This window comes from Chenopodium album, chromosome 5 (genome assembly GCF_948465745.1).
Source record: "Chenopodium album chromosome 5, dcCheAlbu1.1, whole genome shotgun sequence".
In the NCBI taxonomy this organism is placed as follows: Eukaryota; Viridiplantae; Streptophyta; class Magnoliopsida; order Caryophyllales; family Amaranthaceae; genus Chenopodium; species Chenopodium album.
Window position 1 is genome coordinate 46,084,231 of NC_137838.1, and position 23,694 is coordinate 46,107,924.

At 32.2% G+C, this 23,694-nt stretch overlaps 1 protein-coding gene across 1 annotated transcript; it reads left to right on the forward strand.

The window, feature by feature from the left end:
• The first annotated feature begins 2,156 nt into the window (after positions 1-2,156).
• On the forward strand, positions 2,157-3,779 carry LOC145632870 (protein FAR1-RELATED SEQUENCE 5-like). Its single transcript, XM_081685199.1, has 3 exons — positions 2,157-2,289; positions 2,947-3,243; positions 3,397-3,779. The coding sequence occupies exons 1-3, from the start codon at positions 2,157-2,159 to the stop codon at positions 3,777-3,779; spliced, it is 813 nt and encodes a 270-aa protein (XP_081541325.1).
• Positions 3,780-23,694: the final 19,915 nt, after the last annotated feature.

Here is a 23,694-nt window from a genome sequence, read left to right on the forward strand (position 1 = left end):
GTGGATCCATGTGTAATGTGCAGGAATTTAAGGAAAATTTCCATGATCACAAGTGATTAGGGTATCCCAAATCATTATGAGCCGTTTGGAGTGAAACCTAAGCAAAGCATCATCAAGAAGTCTACTAAAATATATGTTGAGAATATTGTTGCCTTAATGGCGATAATAAAGAAGATATTCTATGGAAAGTTCGTTGCTAAACGTTAATGAGTGTAGGTCGTCAAGTTGAAGGTCTCAATCATGAAAATGAGTGAGAGCCATCACTTGGACAATAAATCCTAAATCACATATAATCCATGACACTCTCAAATTTTATCATCTTATTATGAAAATGATCAGTAATGAAGATGCTAAGATTAGCAAAGTAATTATAACTAAACCTATGCAATGAGTGAATGACAACATTCACAATTGCATGAAAGAAATCAAGCATATTAGATATGGGTGTGATTTCTATAATTTTTTATAAAGAGTGATACTCTTAAAACTTTCGGAAAAACCGTTTATCATAAGATGAACCATTCAAGTTTTGGAGTAATTTAAAATTTCATGCAATTTTTATCACTCTGTTTGCTATTTAATTGTGGTTCAGAATTAAATAATGAGTCTATTCGATTTTCGGAATATTCAAAATAGGGTATCAAGACCAGTCTTGGTAAGGAAACACCTATTAAGTGAACTTTGAATATTATAATAAAAAATTATCCCTAATCGAGGTCATTCAAACGATGGACGATTAATGACCAATTGAGATTAGTGTGTAGTCTGATTTATAGCACCGTTTCTTGTGCTACGAGGACATGAATGTCATAAATCATTTGCACATGTATTATTTTAGAACCATACTAGATCGACCTATGATAATACTTTAAGAGATTAAAAATTGTCATAAGTATACTTCTCATTATAGCTACCGAAACCTATTTCCTCGACCATGAGCTTTGTGAGTTCTCTTGTTTGAGTACTAGTCCGCTTTGATGTTGTCAAACGTCTGCCATAATAGGGGATTATAACGGCAACACTCGGGCGGCTAGGTCCTCTCAGTAAGAGGAGCTACATTACAAGACTGGGAATGTCTCCCTACTAAAATAGGGAAGATGTCTTTGTTGTATACAAGGCCTCTCATAGAGTAGGACTGTAAAAATGCATGGCCGTGCTCAGATGGATTTTAGAAATCATCTATTTATTGACAGTTGGACTCAGAATCGAGAAACACTTCTGGACGTAATAAGGATGACGTAATAATCTTACCTTATAGTTCATGAAGAGACATTAAGCGGCATAGAAAAAAAGTTGTACACTAAATGCGCACTTGTCCGGAAGGACAAGTGGGGGATTGAAGGAATAGTGTCCTTCGAACAAGTGTACTATTCCGTTAGTGGGTTCATAATTATTATAAAGCTAATATATTCAGCAAGGTCAAGTGATTGGAATGTCTGGGTGGAGGCCGCTTCCGATCAGTAATATTAATGCATAATCAATATTACAGCTTAATCTTGACTGAACCCTTCGGGTCACAACCAAGCAACTAACGAACCGAAGCGACGAATTAATCATGAATTAATTAATGAGTCAACTGAGTAATTAATATTTAGACGTTGGGAATTTGAGATTAGAGCATCGAAACCGAACGTCAGAAGTCGAGTCGAAAAATGGTAAAAGACGAGACATGAAATAATAATAAATCAAAAAGATTAAAATACCCCTAGCATCGGAACACCGAGTGCTAGGGGGTATAGCCGAGCTAGCAGCCCGCACCTAGTGCGTGGCCTGATAGCATGCTGCTGCTAGCAGCCCGCACTAGGTGCGCGACATGCTAGCAGCAACTCTCGGCAGCAGCAGCCCGCACGCAAGTGCATGGGTGCTGGCTGAGAGAATGTGAGCAGCAGCTCGCATTTGGGTTGCGGGGAAGGCTGGGCCGAGAGAAGGGTGAAAATTTTTACCTACCATCTCCTTTAGCTATTGCTGTCTACTCCCCTTCTTTAGCTACGTCGTTTTGATCATTTCTGCATTTCTGTTTTTTTTTTCTTTCTTTCTTTTTTTTTTTTTTACTTATTGTTTAAGGCACCTATATATTTCATTTTAAACCTAATTTTTGTATTTTTGACTCTTTTTTGTGCATTTTCTCTCTCTAGATCGTTGTTTTCCTATCAATTATGGATGAATTCATGATTGTAGATGTTGATCGTGATTGTGAACTTCAGCATTCTTCGATTTCTCAGTTTTATCGTGATTGTGAAGCTGTTTTTCCGTCTTCTACTGGATTGTTTAATTCATTTGTTGATCAATGTAAGTTTTTTTATCACTTTTGATTCTATTTTAGTTGTTTTTTGAATGCAATTTGTTTGATTATGATCAATTTGAGTTGTTTCGATTAATTTTGCTTCTGTTTTAGTTGTTTAATGTATGTGATTTGTTTGATTATGATCAATTTGAGTTGTTTGGACTAATTTTACTTCTGTTTTAGTTGTATTATGAATGTGATTTGTTTTATTAAATTTTTTTGTTTTAGATTAATTTAGTCTCTGTTTTAGCTCGATTTTGAGTACTCTGATTTTGAATGCTATTTTAGTTTTATTTGTTGTATAATTGTTTGATTTAGTTTCTGATTTAGTTATATTTGTGAATTTTGATTTTGATTGTTGTTTTACGCTACTATAAATTATCATTTCATTATTATGTATGTTATTTTTATTAGTTATTAGTTTATGTTTTACGCTACTGTGAATTATCATTTATTACTGTATGTTATGTTTCTGTTGTTTTATTATTTTGAACATTTGTATAATTATAAATGATCATGATCAGTTATAATAATATTTAGAGCTTTATATTATTTAAATATTTGGATCACATTGAAAATGCTAAATGATCATTTGTATATGTTCTGTTTTGTATTTGTACATTTCTGTTACTCATTAGGTTCATTTTGAAAAACTTATGTAGTGGGTACTAGTGATGAAATTCTATTTGAAGAAGCAACTAAATCAGAGTTACTTTATAAAGATTTTAATTCTGAACAAGAAGCTTATGATACTTATAATGAATATGCTTTTAAGCATGGTTTTGGTATTAGAATTGATAAAAGTAAATCTCAAAATGATGGCTCTTTGAAGATGAAAAGATTTGTTTGTTGCAATGAAGGTTGGAAGGATAAGAAGGCAAAGAATAAAAGGGCTTATGAGAGACTTGATATAAGAACTGGTTGTTTAGCTTTTATTGAGTTTAAGATTGATCGTTTAGGTTTATGGACATGTACAAAGCATTACATGAAACATAATCATCATATGATTCCTCTTGAAAAGAGACATTTGTTAAGGTCTTAAAGAAGTGTTTCTAAAGAAAATTTGCAATTCATGTCTACATTAAGGTGTAGTGGAGTTAAAATTTCTGCAGCGTTGAGGGCAATGAAGAAGGATGTTGGTGGGTCTCCTAATTTAGGATTTACGGGATCCGATGCCTATAACGCTTTATCTGCTGAAAAACGATCTTTACTTGATGGTTGTGACAGTCATCAATTGATCAAATACTTTGCTAAAAGACAACTTGATGAAGCTGAATTTTACTATGACTTTGAACAAGATGAGGATGGGTGTTTAGTTAACTTTTTTTGGCGTGATGGTCGGATGAAGAGAGATTATGAGTATTTTGGAGATTTGCTGGTTTTTGATACCACGTATAGGACAAATAAATATGTAATGATTTGTGCTCCGTTTGTTGGTATGAATCATCATGCTTATAACCTCATGTTTGGTATGGGTTTTATTTTCAATGAGTGAACTGAATCTTTTGTGTGGCTTTTTGATACATTTTTTAAATCTATGGGAAACAAAAGTCCTATCACAATTGTGACTGATCAAGCTCAAGCAATTGCAGCCGGTATTCTGAATGTATTTCCTCCAAGTGTGAATCATCGTCTTTGTGTATGGCACATTGAGCAAAATTCAAAGAAGCATATTGGGGATTTGAGAGCTTTAGATGGATTTACAAATTTGTTTGGTTATTTGCTTAAGTATTGTGAAACCCCTGCTGAATTTGAACATTTTTGGAAAAGGTATTTTAGTTATTATTAATTTTAATATGTTTTTTCAAATTTGTTCATTGTAGTTTATCAATATGATCATTTATTTTTGTACATATGTACATTTTATTACTAAATTTGTTCATTTATACATAATCTAATGATCATATGTTTTATGCAAAATGTTAATGAAATATAAATGTGAAAAAGATGATTGGTTGTGCAATTTGTACAAGATTAAAGAGATGTGGTGTCCAGCCTATTCTAAGAAGCATTGGCCTGGTGATGTTTTATCCTCTCAACGAAGTGAAACTACAAATAAATCTGTTTCGGAAAGGCTTAATAAGACACAAGGTTTGTGTGACTTTTATCATGTTTTTCTTGATGTTTTTCTTGATGATTATAATACATTGAGGGGTAATCGTCATCTTGCTTTTGCTCAAATTAGCATTTTAGTTCATGCTAAGTCTTTGTACACCATTCAAGCATATATTATTTTTGAAGAAGAGTTCCTTAAGGGTACCGCTTATGAACATTCTGATGCTGGTCTTCATTTTCCTGAATATTCATACAATTTATGGAGATCTAGTAAAGATATGATTAGGCATGAAGTTGTTTTCAACAAGGAAACTCATGCTATATGTTGCACATGCATGTATTTTAGTGAAATGGGATTGTTATCTTCTCATTCTCTTCGTGTATATCATTTACATTGTGAACCTAAGATTCCGGATGAGTATATTATGAAGCGTTGGACAAAGGATGCAATGTGTACTCATACTACTGTTGATAAACCTTCTTCAAGAACTAATTTGGTGTCCACTACTATTTGGAGGTCACAAACATTAAAGAAGTTTGTGAAGTTGGTAATTAGTTGTCAAAATTCTTGGCCTGCAAGAGCTGAAGTTGACCTCTATTTTAATATTTTAAAAGACAAAGTTGAGAGTGTTAGGGGCAAAATTGATTTCAATGAGGCTGCTGAAGGTATTGAAATTGTTGATCATGAAGTTAATGATCCTCCGAAAAAAAGGCCTGTTGGTGAGAGAAATGTACGGCCTAAAAGTACTGTAGAAAAAAAGTATAATAAAGCTAGGGGTAATTGGAGGAAGAGAAAGTCATCATATACACCATACATGAGGGCTAAAGGTCAAGCAGGAGTTCAGGTACTATTGAACATAAAGGTTTTCATATTTGATCATTTAGTTTAATACTAATGTTTATTTTCTTTGTTTTAGGAATTTGATGATAATGGACTTCCTGTTTCTTATGCTAATTCTATGTGTGATTCTAATGAACTGATTATAATGAAAAACCCACCTTCTAAGGTAATATTTTTATAAAAAAAAATTTCACAAATTTGTTCATTTATGTTTTTATGAATGATCATATTTTATGCTCTTATAATTTAGGTTGCTAAGAAGGCATCTTCTATAGAAAAGGTTCCTTATTCTTCTAATGACTCTGATGGAAGTATTTTTAATGGTTTTAATCAGGTATTATTTTTTTTTAATTTGTTTTGTTTTTATTTTTCGAAATTATTGCCATTATGTAAATATAATTTTTTGTACTATTGGTTTGTTGTTTAATTATATTTTTTTTAGGTTGCTGTTGAAAGTTCTTTTGGATCCAATTTATCTTTTGATGAAGATATTTCTGCTCTTGCTAAGGTTTATTTATTCTTTTTAAATGTCATTTATAATTTTTAATATGTATATTTATATTAATGATAAAGCTTAATATTTTTTATGTAGGAGAAGGATTTAAAAGTTTCAAGTACTGCTCATGTTTCTTCAAGTGTACCTCTAAGAAATGTTCAATTTCCTGCAAGAAATGTTCAATTTCATGCAAGAAATGTTCAAGTTCCTGCAAGAAATGTTCAAGTTCCTCCAATCAATGTTCAATGTTCTTCAGCAAATGTTCAATTACCTTCAAGAAATGATCAGTTACCTCCAAAACCTGTTCAAATTCCTTTACCATGTTCAAGAAGAATTGAAGTTACAGCTCCTTCAAATGATGAATGTGTTCAAGGTACTCAACGTGGTGGTCAACATGTTTCTTATAAGTATGATAGGTTTTTAGCATTTTTTTATACTTATGTAGCTAAGAGGTTGGCAAAAAATAACAAGTAAGAATTTGTTTTGTTGAACTATTATACTTCAGTTTAATATTTTGTTGCAAGTGTTGTAATTGAACAAATTTGATTTTGGTATTGAGCATATACTCTATTGGTAATGAACATTTTAAATGTTTTGTTTATTAAGTAATTTAAACTGTATCAAAAAACAATTTTTAAATTTGCAATTTTCATATAAACTGTATCTAAAAAAGAGAGTAATATTCTTAATATTCAAATAACTATAAGAAACATTATATAAAATACTCTATGAAAAACATAAAATCTATATGTCTATATATATAAATTGATCATATTTATATTCATAAATGAACATGAGACATTACTCCTTTGCAAACTTTCGTGCTTTTCTTCTATTTATCCTTACTTCAGTGTTTTCTTCAAATAGCATCAGCTCTGCTACATATTGAATGCTTAGCTTCCTAATTTGGTTCACCTGTTGAACAAAGTGAATTATAATGTTTATTTTTTGTACATTTTTTTAAATGAACATTATGTATTATATAATTGAACATTTATGACACTTACATTGTTTGGTTTTAAATCACAAACCCATTTCTCATTAGGATCACCAGTGAAGGTTTCCATGTGCTTCATAATGTATACTCCACAGTTTGTATAATCATCGTTGCTACGCCATTTCATCTTCTCCAAAACAATTTTGTATTCTTCAATTCTATCAACATCTTCATATCCAAGGTGTTTCAGGTATCCTGCCAATCCTTTCAACTGATTAAAGCAATAGTAAAACTTAATTAGAAGTTGGTTGTGTGTAGAATGCATGAACAATTAGAAACTGAAAAATTATCATTTAGCCAAACATAAATGAACGTATTTACTCACCATCATTTTTGGTTTCTCTTCATACTTCGCTTGGATTATGACATGTTGTGGTAGGTTCCTATTGTCAATAATATGAATTTTCTCTTCTATATGATTGACGCACAAGAGAAAAAAATGTTGAGAAGTTGATACTGGGAAGAAGACCTGAACAAATATTAATTATTATTGATCATTTTACTTATCATAATTGAACATTTTTATTATGAATTTCATGGCAATACCTGTTTGTATCTAACAATGCTATCAATCTTATTCATCTTCAACTCATTGTCAATTCTTTCAATGAATTTATTAATTCTTGTTTTCATGGATGAGCCTTCCTGACAAACTCTATTTGTACACATAATGTGCTGTTGAAATAGAAACAATCATATATAAAATTAATGAAAATTTTGCAATTATAACAACATAACAACACTTGTACTATAAAAAAAAAAAGAAGTAAAACTAACATGAAGCATTGTGGAGAAGTAAATCTTGCTTTTTGGCTTTTTATGATTAAGAATTGTTGCCCATCCATCTATCACCTAATTTGTTACTTCAACATCATCTCCAAGTGTTTTCATTTCTTTTCTATTGATGAGATTCAACCCATCATAGTATTAAAGAACACTGCAATATGAACATTTAGTAATATAGATGTGAACATATTTTAAGATAATATATTTCACTTTAATTAAATTTTTTTAAGTAATTACCTTTCATCTTTATCACTAAGAGCAAAGTCTACTGCAATTTGGTTCATTGTCTTCTCATCTTTGAATAGATCTTTGTACTTGATCATGTACGGAGATCAGAAAGAAAGAGGAATTGATTGCTTTTCACGTTGTGGTCTTGACGTTCAATAAATGAAGTATAGTTATATTAAGAACATTAAATGAACATTTAAATGTATATAAATAAATTATAAATTATACCTTTCAACTTTCTCCTTTCCAGTCTTTTTACTCTTTTCTGCAATTGATATTTTCTTTTCATCATTCCTGATCATATTAAACAACACAAATGAACATTTAGTTATCAAAAAATGTTCATTATTATTTAACATTGAGAACAAATGAATATTTACTTATCTGAAAATGTTCATTACTATTTATAATTGTTTACCTGTTCAAGAGTTTTGCTGATGAATCTTTTTCCTTGTTTTCATTGAAACATCAAAGGTAGTTAGTAGGTATAGAAATGAACAATCATACATTATCATATGTTCATTCTCAATAACCTTTTGAATATAACCATCATTTCTAAACATTCTTATATTGGAATTTTTAAAAACTTTAATTACATAATTATAATACAACAATTATACATAATACTAATTGTTCTTAGCAAAAAAAATTACCATAACACAAATTGTTCTTAGCAAAATAAACAGTACTTCTTCCTAGTAAAATAAAAGACCAGTCTTACTAATTACAGATTTAAATTATTTTAAAGATACATAGCCACTGAATACATCTTAAAGTTTTTGGTGAGGTATTCATAATACCCATGTCCTCCTTGTTTGTCTTTTTCAGATTTTTCATTCTTTCCTCCTGTGCTCAATTCCAAATCAATACCATGAGGAGGTGCGGTAGAATAACCCTTCTGTGGATCACCTAAAAAATAAATATTTTTTGTTAGAAATGAACAATTTACTATTTTGTTGGTTTCACTGAAAATACATTTAAGTATTTGTAAGTGATCATTATAATTATTATATATGAACATCTTTTACCTGAAGCTGAACTTCCTTCATTAGTCTTTTCTGCTGTTTTTGTAGCAAAGGCTACATTTCTTTCTACTGCAAAATATGAACAATTTATTTTATAAATTCAAATATTGAAAATGAACAATTATGATTAAATACAATTGTAAATGATCATTATATTTATTATATATTAACATCTTTTACCTGAGGCTGAACTTTCTTCAACAGCCTTTTGAGATGCTTTTGTAGCAGAGACTACATTTTTTTCTCCTGTAAAATAAGATTAATTTATTTTAGAAATTCAAATATTGAAAATGAACAATTATGATGAAATATATTTGTAAATGATCATTAAAAATTTTATATATGAACATATTTTACCTGAAGCTGAACTTTCTTCAACAGTCTTTTCAGCTTCTTTTGTAGCAGAGGCTACATTTTTTTTTCTTCTATAAAATATATCATTTTATTTTACATATTAAAATATTGAAAATAAACAATTATGATAAAATATATTTGGAATTTTAAAAAGAACATTATGACTATTAATTATGAACATATTGAACCTGGAATAGATGTCTTTTCATTAGCCTTTCCAATTGATGCTGAAGTAGATGTTTCTATTGGGGGTTCAATAATCAATTCCTTTGTTGTAGATGTAGAACCTGTACCTATTTTCAACAAAATTTCAATAATCAAAATTTTTAAATGAAAGTGATAACATGATGCCTAAAAATGAATTTAGTTTTTACTTACCAATGGCTAGAGATGGCGGAGTTAAATGTAAAGTAAATGCTTTTCGTAAATCATAATTCTCCTTCCAGTTTGTAGTTTTGTTCAAATCAGCTACTTCCATGAGATCTTTTTCAATTTGAGAAATTGCATTTAGGAACTCCTCTGATTCATAGAACTCTTCATCTTGACTTAGAGTTGATTTCTCCCTTGTAGCCATTCTTCCTAAAACTTCATCAACCTTTCTAACCAATTGATTTTCTTGAAATATTTCCTTTTCCTTCATCAATTTTCCAGAAAGTCTTGAAAGGTTTGTACCTGTCTCTTTCACTAGGCTAACAAAATCATTCATGAAAACCTGTATTGTAAATCAAATTATAAGACTTACCAAAATAAATTTATTATAAATAAACTGAACATTTATGTCATTATAATTGATCATTTTTTTTTACCTCTGGACTTTCTTCCACTTGTACAGCAATTCTAGGTAAGATTTTACCTCTACCAAACCCCAATTCATACTCTATTTTCAACCTCTCAAGAACCATGTCTCTGTTCCAAACAGATATAATAGGGAATGTTCTTGGAGGCCTTTTGTCTAACCTTTGAACCCTATCAAAATAAAACAGCTACAAGGCAAAACAGAAAATGAACATTATTGAAATTACAAATGAACATTAATTATTAAAGGAATGATCATATAAATGAACATTGTATAAAACCATATATTACCATCAAAAATTACAGAGGGCCTTTGTAGAACCCCTTTCCTTTCTGCTTTCTCCAATCAACATGACTTTTGATTAGTGAATCAAACACATACTGACACCAATTCAAATTTCTTATTTTTTCTTTGTCCATCATTGAAAAAAGAAACTTGAAGTGACATTGATTGTTTGATATGCACTTCAGCAGTTCACAGCAACTGCTAAAAAATTGGGTATGAAATGTTCACTTGGTGGTCTGTTGTTCTTTAATTTATCATGTATGTATCCATTCACAATCTGTAAAATAAATGAACAAGACAATTAAAATTAATGATCATTTAATGTATTCAAAATGAACATTTAAAGATAATAACTGATTATACCTGACTCACTGATGGAGTTTTTCCTGCCCATGACTTTCTCCATTTCTTCAGAAATTCTGCATATTCCTCACTAGCTCTATCAGACTTTGCCACAACAATTGGAATTTCTCCTGTAGGCAAGCCATAAACTACCCTCACATCCTCTACCTCAACTTGAATTTTTTCATTCTTTGGCAATTCAAAATTCTGACTATTCTCCTCAAAACTATCCAATACCCAATTACAGAACTTTTGATCAAGTTGTGGTAAATTGATCTTAAGAAGTCATCCTAACCCTATGTCAACAACTTGTTGGTTTTGTGTATCTGTCATCTTATCTATCCATGCAATGAATTTGACATTTCCTCCTCTTTTTGATGATCTCTCTTCCTCAAACTCCTCCTCTTGAATTTCCTCAACCTCATCAGTTTCCCCTGCCAAAACCATTTCTGTTTTTATATTTTTTCTCCCTCTTCCTTCACTCTTTTCTTTATTATACACCACTAACTTCTGCTCTACCTACTCAGCCTTCACTTTCTTTTGTTCCTGCTTCATTGGCTTTTTCTTCTTTGGTTTTTCTTCAACTTCCTCCTCGTCCTCTAATTCATCATCTTCATCATCTGCATCATCAATAGGCTCTGATTCAGCTCTGTAGGCAGAATCTTCACTGTCATCATCAGTATCAGTGGAATCTTCATCAGAAGGATCCTCAGATGGTTCATCAGATGGAACTTCATCTATTTTTCTCCTTTTCCCATCATTCTTCTTGGCAGGACTAACAACTAAAAATGAATATATAAGTCATTAAGTATGAAAATTTAATTTATTGAAAATGAACATTAATAAATTAAATATAAATGTTTCTGTATATTAATAAATATAAATTTTACTATTAATGATCATAAAGTTTTTTAAAAATGAACATTTAGAAAGAGTATGATTATACCAGATTATTTAGCCTCTCCTGCTGGTGTGGGAATGTAGGGAATATTTCAAGCGTTAACCCCTAGCTTGAACCCCACTGTGATCATACACTAAAGTACGGTGGCGTCCAAAGGGAAAGAAGATAGAGCAAAAGAGTTGCCAACAAGTTTTAGGAACTTGTAAACCGTTGACAGGGTGAAGGTTACACCCCTTAACGATCCAAGAGATCGTCAACTCCATAAGGCCTTGAACCAAATAGGGTTCTGGGATGAAGGTACAAATCCAACCAAAAAGAGATTGAATCTGCCCTAATAATAGGCCTCTAATTTATTCTGATCGTATTCATGTGCGCTTTGTGACTAACATGCAATCAATAAGATTAACCCTAAACCTGTTTATCTATGTTTGTTGAATTTAATGCACAAATAAAACTATTATTGGCAATCACTTGAAATTATAATCAAATTAACCCTAAACAAGATTATTAAATTATCTTATTAAGCGTGATTACAAGTACAAATTCCCTTTAAACATGCATAAAAGCGTGATCAAGCAATAACAATATATATCAAGCAACATAATAATCATAACAATAAAATTATAATCATAACAATTATAATCATAAATCATGAAGAATAATCATAACAATAATCATCATAATATCAATCATAATTAATAATAATAATAATCATGTTAAAGCATAGCAAGATCCTAGGCATGATACTAACAAGATTAATAACAAACCCTATCATGTCACTAAGCAATAAAAAACATTAGGAAGAGAATAAGAAGCATCGCAGGAATCGTATTTGATATTAAATTTTCCCTAGACATGATACTAGGAATCATAATAACAACCTAAACATGGTTTCTACATAATAACATCAATAAAAACCATTAAAGCACTTACTTTGATGCCTCGTACCTCTTTCTAATAACAAAATACACACGTTAGTAATTTCAAGGAAAATAATAAACAAAACAATTAAATTAAATAATAGAAAAAGAGATTTGGGACAAAACCCTCATAAATTAAACCTTTCACGTGTAGGGCGAAGGAAACTTCGAATATGGCTAGGTGTTTCTAGATCTAATGAATGCGGAATTTTGTATGTAAAAAGCTAGTTTAGAAAAGAAAGAGAGAGATAGTGAATGATTAGAAGAGAATGAAAACTGGTTGTAGGTGAATACTGGTGAAAACTGGTTGTAGGTGAATAAAAACGAAGTTTTTACGACGTTATTTATAGAGAAAATCAGCCAAAAAGATAAAATATCGAAACAGAGTCTAACGCACAAAAAACAAACCAACGCCAACGCTGGCTGTTGGCGCCAGGCGCCAATTCTGGTGCCAGGCGCCAAGCGTAGCGCCACGCTCTACAGCTGGCGTTTGGCGCTAATTTCAGAAAATCACGCGTTTTCTTATAATCAGATAAAAATTCCGTACAGGAGGATAAAATCGTATTTCTCTCAAAAAATGCTCTTTTATTTTAATTAAAACTCTGAAAAGTCAACAAAAGTCAATTTATCAATGCTAATTGAATTAGGAATGAAAAGAACCTTCTAGAAGAATCTAGAAGACTAAAACCATTCCAAATTGCATTAGGAATGATAAATCATATTAGGCCCTCCCCTAGATCATTGGGCCGCATATAAGGCTCAAACCGAGCCCAGTTCAGTAAATTGGCCATAACTTCCTCAATATTCATCAGAATTGGGCTTATAATATATCGTTGGAAAGCTCTTGTCAAGCCCCATCCAACTACACTACTATTTGACCCATATCATGGACCAACCAAACTGGATTGGCTGTTTTCTTAAAATAAGTTTTCAAAAACAGAGAGAACTAAAAAGAAATTAAAACTTTCTGCAACACTAAACTTTCCACACTTTCACTTCATTCGATTATGACTCGACGCGAAAGGTACTCATCACAAGGTTTGGTTTTGGGGAGACACAAATGGGTGTCTACAGGGAGCAGATCTCTTCTTTTCTTATTGAATAGGTTTTTCAGCAGAAGCACTAAGTCTCTTTTGAATAGGAATAATATCTGAAGCAGTTGTCCTTTTCCCTACTATAGAAAAATAACATACATGATCATTTTACTATATATGATCATTAAGTTTTTTAAAAATGAACATTAAGAAATAGTATGATTATACCAGATTTTTTAGCAATTTTTTTTGTTCCTCCTGCTGGTGTGGGAGCAGGTCTCTTCTTTCCTGATTGAACAGGTTTTTCAGCAGGAGCACTTGGTTCCTTTTGAATAGGTCTAATATCTGCAGCAGTAGTCCTTTTCCCTCCTATATAAAATAACATATAGATTAGTTTTTAAAACATAAATGTTCATTTTTAAAAAGTATTATGTTCATTACTTTTTTACACTAGTAAAAATAATCTTATATAAAATATATAGAATATTTACCTTTTTTAACTATTTTTTTCAGCAGGTGCACCTGGCATCTTCTTAATGGGACTAATATCGTTTGCTTTCCCTTTTTTGTGACCTTTTGCAGGACTTCCGGATTGTGTTGCTTCAGTAAGAGCAGCTGCCTTTTTTTGTTTTGGTGAAGCTTTCTTGACAGCAAGTTCTGATTGTGAAGCTTAAGATTGAACTTTTGTAACATTTATATAATGACAATTAGTTAATGACATTTCTAAAACTTATTATGTATAGAAAATTATATAAAATATATTCCTTTATCTTTTCTTCTTGTAACTCTTCCAATTGACAGCTCTTCTACTAAAGGGCTATTTTTTTTCTTCCCCTTCTTGCAACCATTTTAAAATTCTTTTTTGTCTTTGTTGACCCTTCACTAGGATCAATTGAAGCACTATCCTCAAGATTATCTGTTTTATTTTCTTGATTAATCAGGTGAGTCTCATCCTCAATAGAGATCACATTCAATGATTTGTATGCTGCATTTATTTTAGCATGAAGTTTAGTACTTAAGTCAAATGATCACAAACATAACATAAAATGAACATTTATATAAAAGCAGATAACTTGTTCATTTTATTTGATACTATTGATTATTTTATATAATAAAGAAGAGCATTTTACCTTGAGTATTTTCAACATTTTTCTATGGAGTGTCTTTTCCTTTTCATGGATTTTTTCTTTTTCAGTCACAATCTTTTTTGTTGTTGCATCACCTACAATATATTAACATGGTCATATATTAAAAGTAGACAAATAAACAATCCCATAAACAATGTTCATTTTACTTTCTATATATGAACATTTTACCTTGAATATCTTGTTTTCCTGTAGCTCCCTGTTTTTCAAGCTTCTCCTTATGTTGAGGTTTTTCTTTCTTTCCCTCTACTATTTCAGAAAATATATATATAATTATATGGTATTCATATAAAATATTCTACAAATTATAAATAAATATTATTTACATGTTTACCTTCCTCAATTGATTTCTTTCCATCATCAACCTTTTCATTTTTCTTTTTTGTTGTTTTAAACATCAGATTCTTCTTTTGAAGCTTTTGAAGAATTTTCTGAGTTGTTTTTGCAAACCTTGGATTATTTCTTGCACTATGTTGCACTGTTTCCATTTTGCTGTATTATTTTCAAATAATATCACAAACATTAGAATTCAACAGCATAAAAATTGAAAAAGTTGATTATGATGTTGTAGATTGTACACCTCTGGATTCTTTTTTGTTCTGCTTCAGTAGTGCTGTGTACATTAACTGATGAATCTATGAAATTAGGTTTTACATATATGTCAATATAAATAAAATTAAAAATGATTATATTATATAGTGATAATGAACATTTGTTCCTCTATGCATACTTACTCCTTGTTCATGGGATTTTCTACATTTTGAGTACTAGTAGTTGCTTCTTTCTTTTCCTCAACACTAAAACTCAAAAAAATTTAATAATATAAAATCAATCATTTGTATTTATGTAATTGATTATTTAATAAGTTGATAATGAACATTTACCTTTTATGTGACTTATCAGCAGCAGTTGATTCCTCCGCATTTGTTTCTCTACATTGTTTTTAAATTCATTTGTTATAATTAAAATAGGTTGTAATAGGAAATTTATTGAGAACAATGGTTATATTTTACATGTTAAATTCTGAAAATACTATTAAAATTTAATACCTTATTGGTTGATTTGTCTCCGGCCTTGATTTTGACATTATAAAAGTTACCTTGATTTTTTTTTTTATTATTGGAAATAATTGATGGCATAATCTCTTGTTCAATTTTAGGTTTAGAATTTCCATCTCTAAATTTAATCATGTCTTTCACTTTACATGGTTCAACACTACAATATCAAAAGTTACCATCAATTTATCAGTTTGCATGCATTCTATTAAGTTTTGTAACATAAATTCTAATTGATCATTTTATCAAATATAAATGTTCATTATTCTTAATGAAGATGATTTGCATATTTATAGAAAAAAGGATCATGTTAATATACTTCTTCATAAGGTTACAATAAAATGAACAAATATATATATATATATGTGATCATAAACGAATATGTAAATGTCATAAGTTCACAGTAAAATAAACATTTATATATGTATAAATGTACAAGTTCAAACCTGTATAATTATGTAATTAAAAATCAACAGTCAAAATGTACAACTTCACATAGGTATTTGAACATTTAGTAATTCATAGTTGATCAATATACCTTGGAATTGGAGACATTTCTTTTTCAGCAAGACCACTGGACATTATTATTTCTTTTAAAAGTTCAGGATCAACCAAAGGATTATTATTGCTCAAAGTACTTACGATTCTGAAGCTTCAGTAGATTTTTGTTTTTGTAATGCATGTTCTTCTTGTAGACTACTCATTTTTGATAGATTATAACAAGTTTGCAGAAATCACTAGGAATTAAGCTTGTTCATATGTTTTTGAAATTGCGAATGTAGAGAAAATGGAGAGAGAAAAATGAGAGAGAAATTGCTTATGAACAATGTAGAAACTGATCAATTTTTGAATTTTTTTTTTTAATTTGTATATATATGAGTGGGTGAGTAGGTGGTAACTTGCAGTTACCGTGGTATATGGGTGGTAACTGTACAGTAACTGCATGGAGTGTGGTTAGTGGGTTTACCATGGTTATTGGGGTGTGGTTAGTGTGGTGTGGTTAGTGGGGGTAAGGGTTTTTTGGTAATTTCTTGGGGGGAGTAGGTATTACTAGCTAAAGTGGGGTGTAGTGAATAGGAATTAAGAGAAGGGCAGCAGCAAAATTGGAAGCCCACTTGGGTGCCTTGGTGCCCAAGTGGGAGTTGCCAAGTGGCGCAAGGTGAGGGAGAGAGTGGGGAGCAAGTTTGGTCCCCCCTCCTCCAAATGGTCCTCACCTAACCTCTCACATGAGCTTGCCACTTGTTGATTTATTAATAGTTTGATTATTAATTTTATTTTTACTTTAAAATAAAATGGAAAAATCAAATTCTCCTACATTGATGAGAGAGCTTTTCCCTCTCTTATTTTTCCTATAAATACCCAAGTTGGGGTACTGGGAAAATCACTTGAGTGAGAGTTGAAAAAGGCATCACCATTTTGAAAACCTTCGAACTCACTAATCACTCGGGTTTTGGTCGGGCCTTGCTAACTCCAAGGCATTGGACCGTTTTTCGGTGGTCGAGTTGTGGGTGGACTATCGTTGGAGGTCGTCGTATTTTCGAGGCTAGCTTTCGAAGTAAGAGCCCCTTCCGTTTGGGCGAAGCACGCTCCAAAGGTAATTATCTTGTCTTAATCTTGCGATTAATTTATTTATGTTTATGGTTTTATTTATTGCGAGTGTGGTCTTGGTTTTGGGTTTGTTTCTGCGGTAAGTTGGACTCACCAAACCCCAACAACTTAATAAGATAATTAATAATTATATTTAGGTTAATGTGATTTTAATTCAAGTGATCGCCAATAATAGACTTATTGATTTGTGCATTAATAATCAACCAACATAGATTAAATATGCTTAGGATTAATATATTTATTGTATGTTAATTGGAAAACACACATGAAGATGAGAAGAATAAAGTAAAGGCCTATTTAGGGCGGGTTCAATCTCTTTTAGGTTGGATTCGTACAATCATCCCCGAATATCTAGTCATGGTTCAAGACCACTATGGAGTTAGCGATCTCTATGATCGTGAATGGGATGTAACCATCACACCCGTGGATGGTTTACAAGTTTCTAAAACTTGTTAGCGACTCTTTTGCTCTATTTTCCTTCCCTTTGGAAGCCACCATGCTTAAGTGCATGATCACAGTAGGGCTCAAAGTTGATGCTTGAAAATTTTCTATAGTTTTTGGTGACTCTGCTGGCAAGGATTTCTATTTTGATTCCTAAAATTTATTTTGGGAATTGATTTAGAATGAGTTTATGAGACTTGAAACATTCTAAATATTCATGTGATAATTTTGATTAACATTATGGCATAAGTATAAAAAGGTTCGCATTGGAAAGAACATCCATAATGCGTCCAAAATATAGGATTTTTACATGTAAAAAAATTGGAAAATATCTTTCACAACTAGAATTGAAAAATACTACGAAAATCGGTAAATCTCGAGAACCCAGAAAGCTGCAGAGGAGTGTAGGAATTGTCTCGAAACGACGGTGTCCATCGCGGAGTGATGGCTTCATCGCGACTCGATAGGGTCATCACCACACGATGAACCTTGTTTTCTCACACCGAGTTCTTCCAACACTGAAAGCCAGAAATCTGCCTTCTTTTTTTGACCGATTCTAGTACTATTTGGCTGATTTTACTTCTTGATTGAGTTTTTCTTTTCTAAAACCCATATGTGTTTTACATATGGCTTTATCCCTTGGGAATTCCCACTCCATCTACCCAATCGAGCGCTCCGTACAACGACGGGTACATAAGAGTTTCAAAATTCACTAAACCATGGAAGCAAGTATTACTTGCAAGGTCTCATCCATGTGCGCCAACTCTTCAAAAGGTAAGGCTTCCACGCGATGCATTTGGACTCATAACCATGGATCCTCTTTTACTACCATAATCCTTGAACTTTAGAGAACTAGAGCCATGGTTTGGTTGCAAACTCATTGCATCATGTTGTGACTACTTGACTACTTGTGCTTTCTTTTCTTGTGCATACCTTACTTGTGATAAAACTAACCGTTTGCGTTGACTTGTGTTTATAAATAAGTCTAAATAAACTAACCAATGACTAAAGAACTTTGCTCAATTGGTTAATTAATTAATTTGGATTAATAAAGACTAATTATACTTTACTTAGCAAGACTATAGGCTTATCTTTTCGAGAGGAATTGATGGGTGTCATAAATGGCACCCATTTGATGAGCATTTGGGTTGTTTTCTTCCTCTTTTCATAGCTTTCATGCTCAATAAATGCCTAGTTTTATGCATTTTGGTCTTAGTTTTACCTTTCCTCTCTTATTTTGTAGCTTTTATGCATTTTGTTGGTTTTTCTACTCTTTTCTCCTTTATTTGCTCTATTTTTGTGGTTGTAGGTATTGTACGAAGTTCGGGTCTTGATATTGGTGAATCACTAAGGTGGGAGATGCCTTTAAAGCAAGCTCATGGCAATAGGAAAGCTCAAGATGCAAGGAAGTGGATTCTCCAAGTTCTAGCTCTTGCGCTCTCAAGTCGTGCTCTCATGAATATGGGGTGTTGAACCCACAATCATGTGCTTTTGGAACTCCCTCACTTAGTGTTCATCATCATTATAATCGTGCGACCTTAGAGAACGCACGAAGCCGCAAGAAAGTTGCATAAACCCAGAGATGCAGGAGCGCAAGGCACGGGCACGAGCGCGCCACCCCTTGGCGCGGGCGCGCCACCCCTTGGTGCAGGCGCTCCATCCCTGCAGCACAGGTGCGCCTCCCCTGCAGCGCGGGTGTGCCTCCCTGGGTATTTGTTTGCTCGGTTTTTTTTTCGCGCCTCTATAAATACCTTTGTAAACCCGATTTTTGGGAAGAGTTTAGAAGGAAGTTTCATTTTAGATTTATATCATATTCTTAGCTTAGTGGAGATCTTCTCTCTCTAGTTTTAGGGTTAGTTTAGGAGTAGATTTTAGAGAGAGAAAGTGAGGAATTTCAATGGTGATTGAGAGATTGAAGATTCAATGGTGACGACAATTGTGTTGAAGATCTTCTCTATTACCAATTAGAATTCTTAACTCTATCTTATTTTTTTGATTTGTTTAATATTCAAGTTTGATTGATTTGATTTTGATGTTTGATTGTTGATTAGTGTAATTGTTCTTCATATATTGTTGATTCTTGATTTCTTTAGTTGTTAGTTGATTAGATGATGATGTTAGAGTAGTTGTTTGCTAGGAATTGGGTGAAACTTGTATGATTGATTGATTGTGCTTAATTTGGGGATTGTGTTGATTAATTGTTGAGACTAAAGTGAATAATGGAAGTTTGCATGTGTGCAATTCGATTAGGCCTTGAGAATTATGCTAGATTGCATTGTAGTTTCTAATGATACGAACCATTGATTTAGGAATTTCAATTGTCGATTGAGCTTGATTAGTGATGCTCCTAGTTAGAGTCTCCCGTAGTTGGCGCTAGTTTGACCTCTAGGAGATAGCTTGTTGACTCTTTTGATTGAGCTTACCATTAGTCTTCACAACCATTGACTTGCATGTATTTCCGAGTTACTACAATTGTCATGATTATTTGTTGATCCCCGTTGCTAGTGCTTTATTTGTTTGGTTTCTTTATTTGGTAGTTGGTTAGTGTTCTCTCTTTATCTTTGTCTTCGACCTAGCTTAGGCGCATAATTGAGAGCGCTTGAACATTATCGTTCCTTTGGGTTCGACCCTTGACTTGCCTTTATACTAGTATATAGGTTTGTTAAGTGTTTATAAATTTAGTTTGATCGAGGGGGGATTAGTTTCAACGACCTAGTCCCACCCCTCGGCAAAATGGCGCCGTTACCGGGGAACGGTGTCTATGTTTGAGTTTTTTTTATTTCTTGAGTCTAGGTCTTTGTATATAGTTCTCTTTTATTTGATTTTTGTTTGTTTTGTGAAAAAAAAAATGGCATGTCTATCATTTCCTCAATATAACAATGAGCCTTTTGTGAATATTTCCATAGACTTGAGGGATTTCTTGAGTATCATTGTTGTAGTCTTTGGGAGGCTTGTGAGATTTGTTATTTTGGTTTAACTGAACAAACTAGGAATAAAGTTGAATGGATGCATAATGGTAAATTTAGAGCATTGTCAATTGATGATGCTTGGGATTTTTATGTTTGGTTTGCTTGGGATGTTCATAATAGGGGTAATCATGTTTCAAATTTTGATGTGAAATGTGTTAACTCTTCTAATGCTAGTATGATTTCTCATGATATATCACATGATCCCATAGTTGAACCTAGAACAAATGCTTTCGATTCTATTTACCCTTTTGTTCATGATAATGATGTGCATTCTCAAGTTAACAAATCTCATATGTTTGATTGTGCCCCCTCTCCTCTATTTAATGAAAATGCTCATGATTTTAATGTGCATGGTCCTATCCTTGGTTGTGACTCTTCTTTTACTATTGGTAAACCTTCTTTGCCTTTTCATTTTCTAAACTCTTGTGATGAGTCTCTAGTCCCCTATAGCCAAATTGATGAATCTTTGAGGGAGTTAGAAATGAATCCTAATCTTAGGCCCTTAGAGAGACAAATGATGGAAACTTTAAGGAGCCAATTGGAGATGATTAGAGAGGGTGAGGATCTTTTTAATGAAGAATTGAAAAGAAAAGGAGAGTTGGAAAATGAATTATCATCCTTGACGCTTGCTATCAAAAACTCCAAATCCAATGTGTGTGTTGAGAATGAAAATGAGGATATTCACGAGCAACCAAGAGTGTGTGAGAGTCCTATTAGTGAGCATATGAGTGAAGGAAAGGGAGTCGAGAGTGATGATGATCTTGATGATATTTTGAATCTTGACATCTCTTCCTTTGTTGATTGTGATGAGTCTCAAGTGTATGTATGTGACTCTTCTATCCATGAGTATTTGGACTTGTTTGAGGTTATGTCCAATGTGTTTATTGAGTGCCAAAGGAATTCCCATAGTGTAGGGAATATTTCAAGCATTACCCCTAGCTTGAACCCCACTGTGATCATACACTAAAGTACGGTGGCGTCCAAAGGGAAAGAAGATAGAGCAAAAGAGTCGCCAACAAGTTTTAGGAACTTGTAAACCATTCACGAGGTGAAGGTTACACCCCTTAACGATCCAGGAGATTGTTAACTCCAATAGGTCTGGAACCAAGACTGGAAGTTCGGGAATGAAGGTACAGATCTAACCTAAAAGAGATTGAACCTGCCCTAATAATAGGACTACTTTATTCTGATCGTATTCATGTGCGCTTTTTTACTAACATGCAATCAATAGGATTAACCGTAAACCTGTTTATCTATTTTGGTTGAATATTAATGCACAAATAAAACTATTATTGGCGATCACTTGAATTATAATCATATTAACCCTAAACAAGATTATTAATTATCTTATTAAGCGTGATTACAAGTACAAATTCCCTTTAAGCATGCATAAAAGGCGTGATCAAGCAATAACAATAATAATCATCAAGCAACATAATAATAATCAAATCATATATAAGTCATCCGTCAATTAACAAATAACGTGAAACAATTCGCTAATTAATAGATTACGTTAAATTATATAATTCAACACAACGATAATCATAATCATAATCATAACCATAATTATAATAATCATGTTAAAGAATAATATCAATAGCAAGATCCTAGGCATGATACTAACACGATTAATAACAAACCCTAGCATGTCACTAAACAATAAAGATTAAATGTATAGCCCTAACATGATACTAACATGATATTAGGAAGAAAATAGGAAGCATCGCAGGAAACATAATTGTCATATTTGATATTAGAAATTATAGTTGTTACCCTAAACATGATACTAGGAAGATCAAAACTCAAAACACCCTAACATGTCGCTAAGAATCATAATAACAACCTAGACATGATTTCTATATCATAATTTCAATTAATGAATTAAAGTACTTACTTGGATGCCTCGTATCTCTTTCTAATAATAACAAAATACACGCTTTAGTAACTTCAAGGAAAATAATAAAATCAAAGAATTAAATTAAATAATTGAAATAGAGAATTAAAAAAGTTTAGACTAGATTTGGGACCAAACCCTCACAAATATCAAACCTTTCACGTCTAGGGCAAAGGCAACTTCGAACTTGGCTAGGTGTTTCTAGTGCTAATGTATGAGGAATTGTGTTTGTTAAAAGCTAGGCTTAGAAAAGAGGGAGAGAGAACCAAGAAATTCTTGATGAGAGTTGATGAGAAGAAAGAATTAGAAAGAATAAGAATTGATGAGAATTCATGATTGTTGAGAATTCATGATTAAAAACAGAATTTTAAGAGGCTATTTATAGAGAAAATCAGTCGGATGGATAAAAAAACCGAATCAAAGTTTCAACGAGAATAAAACTCGATTAGCGCCAGACGCTCGACATTAGCGCCAGGCGCTGAAGGTTAGCGTCAGGCGCCAAGCCATAGCGCCAGACGCTAATGCTTGTCGCAGGCGCTAATAATCAGTTTCATGCGTTTTTGTTTTTATCATATCTTTTGATCCAAAAGTCCAAATAAGGAATATAATATGTCGTTGGAAAGCTCTTGTAGTCTACTTTCAAACCCAATTAGATTCAGATTAAAATCTATTGTAGATAAAAAGATATGGCTGAAATAGTGGAAGGGTGTCAGTTTTGGATAGAGTTTCATATCTAATTCATATCTTTTTCGTTATAGCTCGGATTTAATATTATAATATATCATTGGAAAGATAATTTAAAGATCTATCCAACCAAATACTATTTGGATAAATATTATGAGGCACGAAAATAAAATCTGAATATATTTCACTTCGTACAAAACAAGTGATCTAAAAAGGAGTAGTTTTATTCAATTTCAAACTTTTTAACACATAATTACAATCCAAACTCCATTAGGATTTAAAAGAAACTTCTAGAGTATTCTAGAAGACTATAATCAATCCTAATAGCTTTAGGAATGATAATTAATAATAGGCCCACCTCTAGATCATTGAGCTGCATATAAAAACCAAACCGGGCCAAGTTTAGTATTTTGGCCATAACCTCCTCATTATATATCGGAATTGGGCTTATAATATGTCGTTGGAAAGGTCTTTTCAAACCCCATCCAACTACACTATTATTGGACCCATATCATGGACTAAAATATACTGGAATGCACGTTTTTCAAAAATAG

What these genes read in the sequence shown, in the direction of transcription:
- LOC145632870 (XM_081685199.1), top strand. Translation starts at nt 2,157, where the DNA reads ATGGATGAATTCATGATTGTAGATGTTGATCGTGATTGTGAACTTCAG. An exon ending in TAATTCATTTGTTGATCAAT is followed by an intron (nt 2,290 to 2,946) that starts GTAAGTTTTTTT and finishes AAACTTATGTAG; the next exon opens with TGGGTACTAGTGATGAAATT. An exon ending in GTTTAAGATTGATCGTTTAG is followed by an intron (nt 3,244 to 3,396) that starts GTTTATGGACAT and finishes AAATTTCTGCAG; the next exon opens with CGTTGAGGGCAATGAAGAAG.